This window comes from Orcinus orca, chromosome 3, assembly GCF_937001465.1.
Source record: "Orcinus orca chromosome 3, mOrcOrc1.1, whole genome shotgun sequence".
In the NCBI taxonomy this organism is placed as follows: Eukaryota; Metazoa; Chordata; class Mammalia; order Artiodactyla; family Delphinidae; genus Orcinus; species Orcinus orca.
This window is the reverse complement of record NC_064561.1, coordinates 820188-835780: the sequence shown is the minus strand read 5'-3', so window position 1 is coordinate 835780 and position 15593 is coordinate 820188. Positions and strand designations below refer to the sequence as shown.

Here is a 15593-nt window from a genome sequence, read left to right as displayed (position 1 = left end):
AATACACCTCACTTTGGCCACTTTACAGTTTGCAAAGCACATTGGCATCATCAGATCCACCAGAGGAGAGTAACTTATTAGTCCCCATTCACAGGTGAGAAGCAGAGGCTCAGCAGAGGGGAAAGGAGTGGCCTCAGGTGGCATTGGGCAGGTGTTCTGTCTTCCCCCTGGGGGCTCTGTGAAGTTTCTCTGGTCAGAAGAAAGCAGTAACACTTGCGGGGGGTGGGGGGGCTGGCTCCCCACTTGGGGGGGCGGGGGAGCACGGCCCAAGTGCTCAGTCAGACAGACACGCCCTAGGTTGCTCACACTTCACTATTAGAAGAGCAGAAAATTGGAAGCAACCCCCATGTCCATCCACTGGTGACAGGATAAATAAACCACGAAGGGCGTGAATGACATGCACAGGATGTGGTCAAATGAAGGAAGGCAGACACAAACTGTTAAAAAGAAAATACTTTTAGGGCTTCCTGGTGGCGCAGTGGTTGAGAGTCCGCCTGCCGATGCAGGGTACACGGGTTCGTGCCCCAAGTCCGGTAAGATCCCACATGCCGCGGAGCGGCTGGGCCCGTGAGCCATGGCCGCTGAGCCTGCGCGTCTGGAGCCTGTGCCGTACCGCAAAAAAAAAAGAAAGAAAGAAAGAAAATACTTTCAAAAATACAGACACCTACCAGGGCTAAAACAACAAGCAGCTATGTACCTGCCACTGAAACGAACACATGTTATTAGCGTTTTTGTCACGTTTGCTTCAGATCTTTTTAAAAAAATGAACTTGACGGTTTGCTTTTCCCTCCTCCCCGTTCACTTCCTTCCTCCCACCCCAGGGCAAACGGTGGGACAAAAACGGGTATGTGCACACTTTCCTGAATTTACTCCTAACGTGGGTTCAGGCATACCCAATACACAGAATATAGTTTTGGCTCTTTTTTTCATTGTGGTAAAATACATGTAACATACAAGTTATCGTATCCCTTTATAAATGCACAGCTTGGTGACATTAAGCACATTCACATTGCTGTGCAACCATCCCCACCATCATCTCCAGAACTTTCTCATCTTCCCAAACTGAAACTTGGGAAGTTTCAGTTTGACTCCCCAGCCCCTCCCCCAGCCCCTGGCCCCCACCATCTACTTCCTGCCTCTGTGGATGTGACTCCTCCAGGGACCTCCTGTGAGTGGAATCAGACAGTGTTTGTCTTTTTTCATCTAGCTTATTTCACTGAGCATCGTGTTCTCAAGGTCCATGCACGTTGTAGCGAGTATCAGTGCTTCACCCCTTTTCATGGCTGAGTGACGGTCCCCTGCGTGGAGGGACCACATAGCGTTTATTCATCATCTGTTGTTAGACACTTTGGTTGTTTCTACCCTTTGACTATTGTGCATAATACTGCTAAGAACGTGGATGTACAAATAAATGCCCATTTGGTCCCTTTTACTTTAAAACATAACTATATGTAACACTGTATACACAGAAAACATACAGCTACATGGACATTGCCTGGTAGAGGGGAGACCTGAGCAGAGGGTAGGGATCATGGGGACCTTGTTCTGTATTAGCTGCCATGTGACTTGTAATTATGTCATGTACTTATTACTTATTCTTGTCCATCCCCCCAGTAGGCTATGAGCTCCAGAGGAGTCAGGGCTGGGCCCCCTGAGGTGAGGAATTCAGTATGTGCTGAATAAATGGGTGACTTTCACTTCCCAGGAAAGAGCTGCGGGCTGCTCTGTAAGGGGGGCTGACAAGCTTTCTGCTCAGGGCCACACAGTAAATATGTTTGGCTTTGCCAGCCTTCAGGTCTCTGTGGCAATGACTCTGTGCTGTTGTAAATTGGAAAGTGCCAGAGTCCATATGTAAACAAGTGGTCCTGACTATAAACTTTATTTACAGACATGCCAGTGTGACTGTTGTATAATTTTCACGTGTCTGGAAATAGTCTTTTGATTTTTTTCAACCATTTAAAAATGTAAAAAGCAGGACTTCCCTGGTGGCCCAGTGGTTAAGACTTCCTGCTTCCCCTGCAGGAGACATGGGTTCAATTCCTGGTCAGGGAACTAAGATCCCACAAGCCTCGCAGCATGGCCAATAAATAAATAAATAATAAAAAATGTAAAAAACATTCTTAGCTCACAGGCTGTATCAAAACCGCAGAAGGGGGATGTGACCTGCAGGCCAGAGTTTGCCAACTCTATAATGTTAGAATGTTTTGATCAACTGTGTCCCTTTTGTAATCAGAAAATAAATATTTTCCTTCTTTTAAAACATCTTTTAAGACTGTGGTCTGGAGTCAGGCACACCCCTGTTCCCATCCCCTCTGCCACTGATTTGCTGTGTGTCCTTGAGAAAGCCACTTTCCCTCTCTGAGTCCGGGTCTGCAAACTGCAGATAACAGCAGCACACGCACGCTAGACTCTCTTGAGAAAAGTGGACACAATGAATGACCACGTGTCGGTAATTCATTTGAAGACATCAGCTGGGCAAGAGTGGTCACTCCATTGAGAGAAGAGGACCCCAGCCAAGGCTGGAACAGAGACCCCTTGGCTGAGTCGCCAGCCAGATTGTGCCATGCCATCAGCCACTCTTGGAGATAGAGTCCAGGCTGCATGTAGGTGACCACTGGGAGGTGGCAGCTTGGCCAGACACGGGCGGTTCCTTATTTCCTGGGCACCAAAGCTGCAGGAAAGGATCCCAGTTGACCACTGCCTCAGCTTCCTCTTAGTGTCTGTGTGGGCAGTAGCCTCTGAGACTGACTCCTACTTCTTGATATTCATAGCCTCCTGGGATTCCCTACCCTTGTGTACCTCGCTTCTAACCTGTAGGATAATACGGCCAGGGTGAGGGGATGTCCTTCTGTGATCAGATGGCAAACGGTTCTGACTTCCATCTTGCTGGAAGCAAGTTGTCACTTCAGGGAGCCCCACATGGCCAGGGACTGAATGGAGTCAACAGCCAGTGAACAAGCCTGGAAGCGGATGCCTTCCCCAGCTCTGGGCGACACCTTGACTGCAGCCTTGCCAGAGGTTGTGAAACACAGGATCCGGCTAGGCTAAGCTGCACCTGGATTCCTGACCCACCGAAAAATGATAAACATGTGTTGCTTTAAGTGGCTACATTTGGGGCAATTTGTTACATAGCAGTAGCTAATGAATACAGCCTGCCTTCTGTCTCCGGCCGGGCATTCCAGGGCATTGCTTGAGTTGGGTGCCAGTAGTGAGTGCCACCTGTTTAAGTGGGTGGCCCAAGGATGCTGGCATAAGGATGCCTGCAAAGCCCCCGCCACAGTAACCAGGACAGCTGTAAGGAAACTAGACAACACAAATTCACATGGGCTCACGAATTCAGCGTGAGCCCAGCCCTGGTGCCTGGTGACATCTACTCATCCTGCTTCCGCCTGAGGGTCTCATGGAATCCGTGCTGTCCCATCCAGACCACATTAGACCCAATGTGCCCTCAGGAGTCATCAAGCATTTTCTGTGTGCCAGATGGGTCGGACAGACGATATAACCATGAAGAAATACCTTCGCTGAGTGAAATACCAAAGAGAGGTACTGAGAGATGAAACAGTTTCAAATGGGCCATAAGCAGCCTGGGGGGACCCGGGGGGCCTCCCAGAGGAGGTGTGGGCTCGGGCATGAAGCAGAAAGAGAAGTAGACCAGGCCAGGAGAGAGGGGAAGCTGTCCAGGCAGAGGGGAGAGCATGTGCAAAGGCCCAGGGGCAGCAGGGACACAGGAGCTCTGCAGGGAGTGGGAAGGGCCACGGGGAGGACTCTGGAGCCACGTTAAGGCTGTGAGCAGCCATCCAGAGGTGGACACAGAAGGGCAGGGCTGCCTGGGTTCAAACTCTGTGACCTCAGCCTCTCGGGGCCTCAGTTTCCCCACGTGTTCACTGGGATGTGCAAAACACTTGGCCCAGATGGGGTGTTCCAGGCTCACAGCCGGTGGCCCCGTGTGCAGATAGATGGGAAGGGGAAGTCATGTTTCAGAACCTAGAGGAAACCCCAGCTTACCTTGGGGGCTGGTCTCAGCGTGGCCGGCAGAGGACAGAGCTGACCCCCAGGGCTGCCCTGGGGCAAGGCTTTAAGGGTGGGCGCTGCAGGGCTGCCCCGCCTGCCGTCATGGGCTGGAGGGCCCGGGGACCGCTGGGGTGGGCATTTCAGTCCCAGCACTGGAGGCCCCTGTGCGCTAAGCCCCTCATCAGGCCCCGCCCCTGGGGTCTGAGGTGACCTGGGAGAGTGAGGTGAGCTCAGGAAAGGGGAGAGGCAGTCCCGCACAGGAGTCAGAGTGGGGTTCATCAGGGGTTCCCACACCCCACCCTCCCGGCCATGAGATTACCCGTTTTGCCTCTGGAGCCTCAGTTTCCCCACCTGTAAAATAAGGACGATAGAAGAAACCACTGCAGCGCCTCTGAAGATTAAGTGATTGTATTTATTTATTCTATTTATTTTGGCCGCGCCATGCAGCTTGTGGCATCTTAGATGCCGCACCCGCGTCCTGGGCGGTAAAAGCGCAGCGTCCTAACCACTGGACCGCCAGGGAATTCCCTAAGTGATTTTATATACTTAAGGCACTTCCAACCGTGTCTGGAAAATCCTTAGACCCTCACACCCCGGCAAGGAGGGGGCTATTGACGCGGTGGTGACAGACGAGGAAACCGAGGCAGGAAAGCGACTGGGTGAGGACTCCGAGGGCTCGCTGCTCTGGTGCCGAGTCCGCCCGCCAGGCGCTGGCGGCCCGGGAGGCGGGGGCGTCGCGGGGGTCCGGGAGTCAGTGGAGGCCGCCTTCCCCGCCGCGGCCGCTAGGGGCCGCGCGGGCCACTGGGCAGTGCAGTCGCGCCCCGCCCCCGCCCCGCCTCCCGTCCGCCCCCTGCCCAGAAGGCCCTGCAGGGACGCGGCCGTTCCCCTCCCCAGCTCCCGGGGCGCGCCGTCCAGCCCGCAGCATGAGCGACCCCGCCGCGACCCCTATCTTCGCACCCGGAGAGAACTGCAGCCCCGCGTGGCGGGCGGCGCCCGCAGCTTACGACGCGTCGGACACGCACCTGCAGATCCTGGGCAAGCCGGTGATGGAGCGCTGGGAGACCCCGTACATGCACGCGCTGGCGGCCGCCGCCGCCTCCAGAGGTAGCCCCCGCCGGGCGCGCGGGGTCGACCGAGGCCGGGGCCGCTGGGACCCGGCGCCCGCCCGCTCTCCAGCGACGTGGCGGAACCTCTGCGCTCCTCTCTTTCCTCGCCTGGAAAACGGGGCCGCTCGCGAGGGCAGCGGGGTAGTCCTGGGGCGTTGCGGGCGCCCTGAGTTCCGGGAACCCTCTCTCCGGGGAGCACCGAGGCCCCGACCCCGGCAAGGGGTCGGGGTGGGCCGGGGGATGGGTTCTCAGCCGCGGAACTCAGCCGCCGGACCCCACCCGAGGTCGAGGACAGGGGAGTGGCGGCCTGGCGAGGTGCTGCCCAGGCCCACGTGGGTAATGCTCCTGCCCAGGAGTCGCGGGAGGCCCTGCCCTGGCTAAGAATAGCTCTGGTAACGCTGAGGCCTGGAGACAGCTGTCGGGGGTGGCCCTGCACCTGGTGTCAGAGCCCGCGGGGTGCCGAGGGCTCCCCACGACCCCCAGAAGCCGGGTGCACCAGCTCTGGGCCTGTGTTCCCATCTGGCAAATGGACACAGCCAGTGTCCCTGCATGGTTAGGGCGTTTCTCCCCTCCTCTTTGACCCAAAGGGGTTCGACCCCCGCCCCTCACTGTTCCAGGTCTGGGCCTTGAATCCTGGTCCTCCCTTGCCCTTACTTAGTAGACTTCATTGTTTGTTGTGGGGGGGGCAGGGGACGCTGCCCAAATCAGGAGATAAGCGCCCTCAGTGCAAACAGCATGGGCCGGGGCTCAAAGTCCAGGGTCTGCCCTGCCCCGTGGGCCAGACCAGAAGCCGCTGTCCGTGGCCTCCCCGGCAGGCCACCCTCTCTGGCTACTGGCCCCGGGCCCACGCTGTTCCCTCTCAGGGCTGCTGTGTTCTGTCCCACCCCCCACCTTTGCTCTGCAACCTGTCGCTCCTAGTAGCAGTCGTTTCTCTCTGCCAAGGCCCCGCCCCCGCGCCCCCTCCTCCAGGTAGCCTCCCCAGCCCCACCCAGTGTGTAAGGCGTGGGCTCTCTGTCTGCCCAGGGGGCCGGGTGTTGGAGGTGGGCTTTGGCATGGCCATCGCAGCTACGAAGGTGCAGGAGGCCCCCATCGACGAGCACTGGGTCATCGAGTGCAATGAGGGCGTCTTCCAGCGGCTCCAGGACTGGGCCCCGCGGCAGCCACACAAGGTGCCCGCCTCTGCCCGAGGTCCCGCTCCTCACGCTCCTTAGGGGGAAGACCCTGCCCACGGAGTGGGCTGGGGACCTGGGGTGGCCGCAGACTTGGGGGAGGTGGTCTTCTCTCTTGGGAGTTCCTCTGCCCCCTCCCTTGCAACAGGTGGGGAAGTCCTGGGCCCCCTTTGACCCTCAGCCTTATCTTTCTTTCTCCCCTGCACCAAGGTGGTTCCCTTGAAAGGCCTGTGGGAGGAGGTGGCACCCACCCTGCCAGACAGTCACTTCGATGGTGAGGGGCTCTGGGCACTGGGCGGGGGGCCTCTGCCTGGTTTGCCAGCCCCTCCTTTGCCTGCTTCTGAGGCACACATGCCTTGATGTGTCACTGGGGTGGCAGAGCCCGGGGAGCAGGCACAGACACACATACAGGAGCCTGGCACTCAGATGCGTGGACATCTCAAGAACGACCGGATGGGACACAATTCGTAGGGGCAGCTGCAGCATAGCGAACTCTGGGTTCCCAGCCGCCTCAACTTGCAGCCAGGGTCCTGACCACGTGGCTTCTGTCCTCCCGAGCAGGGATCCTGTACGACACGTACCCGCTGTCTGAGGAGACCTGGCACACGCACCAGTTCAACTTCATTCGGGTAGGATCGCTTGCGGTGGGACGGGGTCTGCCAGCCCTAAGGTGGGGGTCAGCCCAGTGGGTGCGCCTGCTGTCCCCACAGGAGGCACCTCTCCTTCCGGCGTTCCTCTGGCCTGGCGGGAGGCCCGCTGGGAACGCCTCTGCCCATCCCCACCCCCTCCTGACCACTGTCCCCCCAACCCCGGCCAGGACCATGCCTTCCGCCTGCTGAAGCCAGGGGGCATCCTTACCTACTGCAACCTCACCTCCTGGGGGAAGCTGATGAAGTCCAAGTACTCGGACATCACCACCATGTTCGAGGTACTGCAGCCTGGGCACTGCCTGCCCCGCCCCACACCCCACCCCTGGCAGCGACTTTGGGTGGGGAGGCAGATGGGGTCACCTGAGACCTGGGGAGGGCCCCTTGCCTCTGGCCCTGGGGGCTCATCTCTTGGGTGGACTCTAAGCCTCCACTTGTAAGTCAGGAGAGGTTTCTCCCTAGCTCAAGGACCTTAGATGGCTCCCAAGTGCCCTCAGGATACAGGGATTCAGCCCAAGGTCCCCAGCGGCATCCCCTTACTCTGCCCTTGTCCACTCAGGGTGCATCTTTATGGGTCTAGCCACCCCTTGTCTTGGGCCTTTGCCCACTCGGTTCCCTCTGCCTGCGAGGACGTGTGGGTGAGCAGCCTGGTGATACCCCATGACAGCCAGGAAGCTGTGTGTGGACACCTGGAGATTCCCACCCAGACCTGGGCTCCAGCATTTTCTTAGCAGCCCCGCCCTGCCCCCAAGGGCCTTGGCACTTGTAGGGGTGGCTGGCAGGGTGCCTCCTGAGGCCCCAGGGCCCTGGAGGTGACTCGGCACCTCCCTCTGGCCAGGAGACACAGGTGCCAGCCCTGCTGGAAGCAGGCTTCCGGCCGGAGAACATCCACACACAGGTCATGGAGCTGGTCCCACCGGCCGACTGCCGCTATTACGCCTTCCCGCAGATGATCACGCCCCTGGTCACCAAGCACTGAGCCCACTGGGCCCACCGGCTCAGCTGCCCACGCCACCCTGGGGGCTCTGGGCTTCAGGAACCCCTAACCCCCAAGACCCCTACTGAGCGCCTTCGTGGCCGGGAGTGCAGGCTCTGGCCCCTCAGCCCTGGTCCAGACCCACACCAGCCACATGACATCAACAAGCTTCCCTAACCTTCTCTGCAAGGGGACGGCCACTACCTTCCTACCATGGTCCTGAGAATGAAATAAACACTAACACTGGGTTTAGCCAATCAGCACGAGGACACAAACGTGTGCTTGTTTTACTCTTCCTGCCTCTCCAGAAAAAAGTGAAAGGAAAGAAACCTGTTAAATTGACCACCACCGAGGCAGTGGCTCTACCACTGCAAAGTTTCTGATCCTGCCTCTGAGCCCCCCGCTGTGCCCCCTGAAGACATTGCCAATTAGTCACCCATGGCCCCTCCTGCCCGCCCTCTGGTGGGCAGCTGGGGTCCCCAGAGGAGGTGGAACTAGGTCAGGACCTCATAGCAGGTGGCAGCCCCAAGGCCCAGACCCTCTGGTCCCACCTAGTCAGGCTGCACCACGATGCCTCGCTCTGAGTCGACGCCCCTCCAGCCCCGGCACAGGGACACCATGGATCTGTCTGCCCTGGACCCTGGTGCCCAGCTGGTTGCCGCGGTGTCGTCTGCTTCACCCCGACCCGCTCTTGGACGTGTCCACTCCCCTCCTTCGTGGGTGGGGCCTCCCACTGGGCCACGCTGGGCCCGGCTGTCCACTCCAGGGGCCTCGGCATCTCCACGCACAAGAGACAGGCCTGACCCCGCCCACCTCCCAGGCCCCCACCCCGGCCCCCACACCACGTGGAGCAGGGCAGCCAGGCGGATTTATGGGCTTTATTGACCGCCTCTGGGGGAACGGCGCAGACGCCGCAGGGCGGCCAGGCAGCGGCACTACCTGCGGTACCAGATCTGGAGCCTCTTCTCGCGCTTGATCTTCTTCTGCAGCTGCAGGATGCCATAGAGCAGGGCCTCGGCTGTGGGCGGGCAGCCTGGGGGGCGGGTGGCACCTCAGTCTTCCTGCCCTTCCCCCTCCCCTCCGCTCTGCTCCAGGTGGGGGCAACCAGGCCACTTCCCAGGATGGGAAGGGGCAAGACAGGGCTCTGCACCAAGAGAGCTGGGGGGCTTGGCCCATCACGGGAAAGGAGCCAGAGAGGGGCAGGGTGGGCAGCTGCTGACCCCAGGGCCGACCTCCCAGCCAGGATGAGGGAGGCCTGGGCTACCCCTCCCAGGCCGAGCTGCCCTGGCCCTGGCCCTCCCGCCACGTGACCCGGCTCGGTACCCGGGAGGACAATGTGGGCTGCCTGCCAACCCCCAGGCCACGCCAGCGTCCGGTGAGGACCCTTGGAAAGGAATGGGGGCAGACTCTTCAGACTGGGAGACCCTCCAGAGACAGCGAGGGGGAAAGGCTTCGGTGTCACTCTTATTCTTGGACCCAAATCTGCTTATTCTTAAAAGGGGGCAAGCTGTCTCAGTGGGGCTGTGGGGATTCTGTGAATCGGGTGAGGGCCACGTGGACGCCACCTGGGGGCTCACCTGGGACGTAGATGTCCACGGGCACAATACGGTCGCAGCCTCGCACCACAGAGTAGGAGTAGTGGTAGTAGCCACCTCCGTTGGCGCAGCTGGTGGGGAGGGGAGCGCCAGCCGTGAGAGTCTCTCCAGCGACCCCGGCCTCCATCCCTCCTCACAGCCCCCAACCCGCACCCCCTTCCAACCTCAAGCAGGTGCCAGGCGGTCAGGAAAAGGGCAAGACTGGGACACAAGTCACAGGAAAGACAGCGGCCACCTGAGACCTTCCGTGGGACCGGGTAGGACAGAAACAAACGGTGGGACTATGAACAGACGACCCTCAGTGAGAGAAGCCAGATGTGAAAGGACACAGCGTGTGATTCCATTGATGGGAAACGTCCAGAACAGGCCAGTCCACAGACAGAGAGTGGGTTCCTGGTTGTCAGGGGCTGGGGGAGGGGGTGGGGAGTGACTGCTGATGGGGACAGGGCTTCTATTGGGGTGATGGAATGCTCTGGAATTAGATAGAGGTGATGCTTACACAACACTAAGAATGCATTAAAATCCACAAAATTGTACGTTTTGAAAGGGTGAACTTTGTAGTATGTGAATTCTGCCTCAACCAAAAAAGTCAGGTGACTAAATGGCTTTTAATGATATGGAGAAATGAGGTGCTGGCTAGACGGTGAGGAGGCTGCAACGCCCCCCTGAGCAGGACGTCCTTCCTGTGGTCATAACACAGACAAACAGAATGAAACTGGACAGGCTGTTGGGGTGGGGGAGCGACTGTAACAGGACAGAAGGGGACGTCCTGGACAACCCCGATCAGAAAGCAGCACAGAAACGAGACTGGAAGAGACAAGCCAGCGTGTCACCGGCGTGTCTGCTGCTGGAGCCCCCGCCCCGCCGGGCACTCACCTCCCCATAGACACGACGTAGCGAGGCTCTGGCATCTGGTCATAGACCTGGAAGAGACAGGGGTCTGCGTGCAACTCAAGCCTGGGGGGGGGGGGGGGGGCGGGGGCGGGGCTGGGAGGAGGGGAGGGGAGGGGTTGGGGGAGGGGGGAGGGGAGGGGGCTTGATGGTGAGGCCCACCTTGCGGAGCGCGGGGGCCATCTTGTTGGTGAGCGTCCCAGCCACGATCATCACGTCGGACTGGCGGGGGCTGGCGCGGAAGACCACGCCAAAGCGGTCCATGTCGTAGCGGGGCGCTGCCATATGCATCATCTCCACGGCGCAGCAGGCCAGGCCAAAGGTCATGGGCCACAGGGAGCTCTGCAGGGCGGGGCAGTCAGCCCGTAAGTGGACGAGTGGCCCACTGTGTTTAAAGAAATTGGACGATTTCACATAGAAAAATCTGTTTCTAGCCTTTTCTGGGCCCTGCCCACAGCAACCATGTGACCTCCAGACCCCGAAGGCCGCCCTGGACACTGGTCATCGGCCTGAGCCTGATGCCCCAGCCCAGGACTATGTGACAGGAGGGCCAATTGAGTTAGGCCCATGGGTCTACACTTCCCAACAGCCACATTACCAAAAGGTAAAACAGACAAAAATAAAACCAAGTGCAATTAGCTTTAATAATATAGTCCACATAACCCAGCATATCCTAAATCCCGGCCTCCAACATGGGCACTTGCTGCTCTGAGTGCCCAGTGGCCACACACGGCACAGGTCTAGACCCCGGGGCTCAGCACCCTGGAGGGTCTTGTTCCCAACACCGCCTGGACTCAAAGTGCCAATTCCTCCAGGAAGCCCTCCTGGTTGCCCTCTGACTTCTCTCCATCCTTTGGTGCCCGATATCGCCCCTGCCCCCACCTACAAGCTGTTCTCCACCAGAGCTTTCTCTGCTTGTCTGTGTCCAGTCTGGGATCTGGCCAAGGTCCCTGCTGCCCTGTGGATGTCCTAATTCAGGTGACAGGGCTCGGGTCACACAGCAGGCAAGGGCTGCCCAACACGGCAGGGCCATGACTCCACAGCACACGGCCACAGCGACCATCGCCGCCCTGGAGCTGTGGGCCTGGAGGGACACTCGCTGTGGACTCACTGGTCACACACAGACACCAGGACAGCACCAGCCCGCCCGTCAATGGGGGATTGTTACCCAGCTGGGCGCCCCGAGAGCACTGAAAGGAACCACTGTCCTGGGACAGAGGACACATGTCCGGGGGGAGACACGGACAAGCACGTGAGCAAGCAGACTGTCCCACGGCGAACGTGGGGGTGGGGTGGGGGATTAGGATATTTGCTGAGAAGGAGCTACTGTTTCCATCGTGTATTTCCAGTTAAAAACATGGGTTTTACGTTAAGAGAGAAAAGAGAGGAATGAACAGAAAATGGAAGGAGAAGAACAGGAAGGAGGTGGCTCATCTTCTCTGGGGACCGATGCGGGGGGCAGGGAGCACCGAGGGAAGTCAGGCCAGGAACTGCTGGGGGCAGGGCAGGGGTCCTGAGACAGAATCAAAGCCACAGGTCCCCACACGGAGGGGCCCTGGGGGAGTCCGGCCCACTCCATAGCCATGGGAGTGTGGCTGAGCAGCCAGAGGGGGCCCCACGGACACAGACGAGGAGGGGCTCACCCGGCGGGCCCAGTTGATGAGGTCATCCAGCTTGGCCACCACATACTCGCCCCGGCTGCTGGGAAGGGCGGCGGATTTGGGGACCACGGCTCCGGCCTGGGACACGGCGGGGTGGGTGCTGGGCACGGGACACAAAGCAAGGGGAGGCATCAGCCAGGCAGGTATCCTGGCCGGGCCCAGCCCACAGCAGCCTCTCCGAGGGCAGGACAAAGCCGTGGTCACGGCGGGTCCCCAGAGCAGCACTGGGAGTAGCCGTGAGGCCAGGTCTGCAGCATCCCTGCGCCCGGGCCTGGGGCAGGACATGCCTGCTCAACAACGGAGTGAAAGATGGTGTGGACGGGCCTCCACCGCCTCACTGAGGCCCAGCAGGACCCTGTCCTCTCGGGGACTGTCTCCCCATCTGGAAAACAGGCTCGGCCGACACACTCTTTAGCGAGAGCCCTCCTGGTCTGGAGTTGTGCAGCCATTGGCCTGCGTGCACAGGAGCGGGCTGGGCAGAACTCTGAGGGCAGGGACCCCCTCACATACCCCGCTGGGTGGTGGGAGTGCCCCGGAGTTGCCACAGGCTGCTGCTGTGCTGGGGTGGGGGGATGTGGAGACTTCAGGGTGTGTGGGCTCCCGGGAAGGCCGACCTCACCTGCTCGGGCTGTCAGCAGCCAAGCTCGGATGGACCCCGCGCACCTGCAGAGCTGCGCCCACGCCAGAGCTGCGGGGAGACAGACTGCCCATGACTAGCAGCCCAGGGCGCCCCAACACGCTGTGACAGGGTTACCCCGGGGCCAGGATGGGGAAACTGACCAGGGGGTCTAACCCAGCCCACTGCCGGCTTTTGTAAATAAAGTTTTATTGACACATAACCACACCTATTCACTTCCTTGGTGTCTGGGACTGTTTCTACAGAGGCAGAGCCAAAAACGTTTACCATTTGGCCCTTTAAGGAAAAAAAAAAATCTGCTGATCCCTGGTCTAGAGAGTGCCTGGTTTTCATTTGATACTTCCCTCATTCTCCCCGTCTTCCCTTTGCTTTGCAGTGAGTGTGTATTTTATCTGTAGGAAAAAGGCCGTATCAAAACAAACTCAGCCCAAATCTGAGGGCCTGGCAGCCACCTGCCTTCCTGCCCCAAGGAGGCCTACACGGGGCTGCCATCAGAGCAAACGTGCTGAATGCCTTTCGTGCGCCAGGTAGCGACTGGGCTCTGAGGGTACTAGGGCAGGCAGACGTGGGGCTGGATGCCAGGCGGCCCCTGGCCTGGTGCTGATGGAGGGCCCGCCCGGATCTGAGGCCCCCTGACAGCCCCCTCTGAGCCCCTCCCTGCCAGGGCCTCACTGCGGGGTGTCAGGATCAGAGATGCAGACACACAGGCAGGCAGGCAGGCAGGCAGGCACTCACCGAAGAGCAAGGATCCCACGGAGCAGGCCAGGAGCTGCAGAAAGAACCACAGGGTGGGGGCAGTGAGTTGTGGCAGCACCAGAGGCCACGAACAGCCCAGACGGTCCAGCCTCCAGGTGTTTGCCCATCAGGCCCCCCACGTGGTGCACCCGCCCTCTCACCCTCAGTCTATCTACATTCCATTTAACAATTGATAAAGAGCAATCTTTCAGGGGAATTCCCTGGTGGTCCGGTGGTTAGGACTCCACGCTTCCACTGCGGGGGGCCCGGGTTCAATCCCTGGTCGGGGAGCTAAGATCCCGCAAACCGCAAGGTGTAGCCAAAAAAAAAAACCAGTGATCTTTCAGAATGTGAACCAGACAGTGTCATTCCCCTGCTTCCAACCCCACACTCCACATCAGAGCCACCTTCCCTTTCCTCAGGAATGTCAGTGTCCCTCCTGTCTCAGAGCCTTTGCACTTGCTGTCCCCTCTGCCTGGAGCACCACTCTCGTGGGGCAGCTTTCAGCTCAAATGCCTGGGTCTACACTAGCTCCGCAGGCCCTCTAGATCCTGTCACCCTGTTCTAACTCTATCCACATGTCCTCCTGTGGCGCCTGCCTCCCCCTGATGCTAGGGCTTCCCTGGGTTCCCCAGTGTCTGTCTCGGCCTTGGCTCAGCCTGACAGGCATGTGTCAAGTCAACAAACCCATAGACATCAGCGAGGCTCCAAGCCCTGGGCTGGGAGTTCCGGGGTTTCAAAGGCTGGGCAAGGAGTCCAGGCCAACGGCCCAGCCCCGGACTCTTGTGCAAGCTGTTCCTCTTTGAGCCTCAGCTCCCCCACCTGAAAATGTAGGGCTTTGGGTAATCTCACAGCACAGTAAATGCCCTTCACCTCCAAGGTGAGGGGATTCCAGCCTCTGGACCAGCCATTCTTAGCAAGGGGCCGCTGGTGAGGATTCAGCAGACCGGTGAGCTTGCACGGGAAAGAAAAATACCCTCTCTATTGTCACCAACGTCTTACTGAAAATTGGCCTTTCCTTAAAATCTGAGTGTAGCCAAAACCACACCAGTATTAGCGAGACCGAGGCTTTTCAACAACAGAAATAACAGTGGTTTCCTAACCCCGACATAGAGGCTGCAGCCAACCCTGTGTAAAGGAACGTGTCCACTTCTCACTCCTTCAAAGTCACAGCAGTAGGCAGATCCGCCACTAAACCTCGGCTTTCCAGGCATGAATAATGAAGCACCCGGGCTGCGAACTGACCCCCGGTTCCCAGACAGAATCCTGGCAACTGTCAGTATAACCGCTTTCCTTTGCAACCCTGTGAATCCATCCTATGCGTTTAATCGCTAATCGGAGGAAAGGTCCGCGGAGCAGCCAGGGTTTGGACGCCTTCTCTGCGGGTGACCGTCCCCTTCCCGGGGTGGCAGGGTGCCCCGGGGTCGCGTCCCTGCCCGGACAGGCCGCGTGACCACCAGCGGTTCCAGCCGCTCTCTGGGCCTCAGTTTCCTCGGATGTCGGGGCTGCTGCCCCCTCGCCGCCTCCTCCCGGAAACTTCAAGGGCAGCATCCCGGGCCGAGCCTGGGTCCCTCCGGCTCCCGCCCTGGCCCTCTCCGAGGCTGGGAGCCTGCGTCGCCCTCGGCATCCGCTTCCCCAAGCGGCCGGGCGGAAAGGCGCCCGGAGCGACCCAAGCCCCGACCCCGCCCCCGCCGCCCCGACCTCGCCCCCGCCGCCCCGACATGCTCACCCGCCAGCGCCGCCATCTTGGCCTCGGCCTTCAGACAACCTCTATGGTCCGTCCTCTTCAGAGCTCCGGGTCCCCGGGGCCGTCGCCCAAAGTGCCTCGGCTCGTGCTCGGAAACCGGAACTCGGGCGGGGACGTTCCGCCTCTGTGGAATCCCCAGCACCGCGCGCCGCCGGACGCCCCACGCGGGATAGAAGGATACGGAAGTGCGCGGGGAGGGTCGTGGCAAAAGAAGGCGAGCCGTCCCCTCTCTTCTTACCCGGGGAAGGAAAAGCGAAAGCACGTCCCTGGGTGGGCTCGAACCACCAACCTTTCGGTTAACAGCCGAACGCGCTAACCGATTGCGCCACAGAGACGGTGCTAAGGCCTGCTTCCAGGCGCCACCCTACGAGGCATGCGCGGCCCGCAGGGGCGGCCCGAGCTGCGCCTTCACGCAAGC

The 15593-nt window shown here is 59.7% G+C and overlaps 2 protein-coding genes and 1 non-coding gene across 12 annotated transcripts; 1 reads left to right on the top strand and 2 right to left on the bottom strand.

Moving 5' to 3' along the window:
- The first annotated feature begins 4837 nt into the window (after positions 1-4837).
- On the top strand, positions 4838-8169 carry GAMT (guanidinoacetate N-methyltransferase). 4 transcript variants are annotated; one of them, XM_033416693.2, is made up of 6 exons: positions 4839-5115; positions 6087-6286; positions 6497-6560; positions 6848-6915; positions 7104-7214; positions 7493-7746. In XM_033416693.2, the coding sequence occupies exons 1-6, from the start codon at positions 4935-4937 to the stop codon at positions 7511-7513; spliced, it is 645 nt and encodes a 214-aa protein (XP_033272584.1). In that variant the 5' UTR covers positions 4839-4934; the 3' UTR covers positions 7514-7746. The 4 variants fall into 4 exon arrangements, 3 of the variants coding, with proteins under 3 accessions (XP_033272584.1, XP_033272583.1, XP_004285912.1); XM_033416692.2 differs by lacking the exon at positions 7493-7746 and adding an exon at positions 7772-8169 and having other exon boundaries at positions 4841-5115; XM_004285864.3 differs by lacking the exon at positions 7493-7746 and adding an exon at positions 7772-8169 and having other exon boundaries at positions 4842-5115; positions 6141-6286.
- A 603-nt stretch (positions 8170-8772) lies between these two features.
- On the bottom strand, positions 8773-15517 carry NDUFS7 (NADH:ubiquinone oxidoreductase core subunit S7). 7 transcript variants are annotated; one of them, XM_004285865.4, is made up of 8 exons: positions 15158-15498; positions 13429-13462; positions 12676-12744; positions 12039-12156; positions 10558-10737; positions 10381-10427; positions 9487-9575; positions 8773-8942 (listed from the first exon to the last, which is right to left on the bottom strand). In XM_004285865.4, exons 1-8 carry the CDS (start codon positions 15171-15173, stop codon positions 8845-8847), a joined length of 651 nt encoding a protein of 216 aa, XP_004285913.1. In that variant the 5' UTR covers positions 15174-15498; the 3' UTR covers positions 8773-8844. The 7 variants fall into 7 exon arrangements, with proteins under 7 accessions (XP_004285913.1, XP_049564655.1, XP_049564654.1 ...); XM_049708698.1 differs by lacking the exon at positions 15158-15498 and adding an exon at positions 14674-15047 and having other exon boundaries at positions 12567-12744; XM_049708697.1 differs by lacking the exons at positions 8773-8942; positions 15158-15498 and adding exons at positions 8982-9293; positions 14674-15068 and having other exon boundaries at positions 12567-12744.
- TRNAN-GUU (transfer RNA asparagine (anticodon GUU)) lies at positions 15437-15510 on the bottom strand. Its single transcript has one exon. It is a non-coding gene; the product is annotated as a tRNA-Asn (tRNA).
- Positions 15518-15593: the final 76 nt, after the last annotated feature.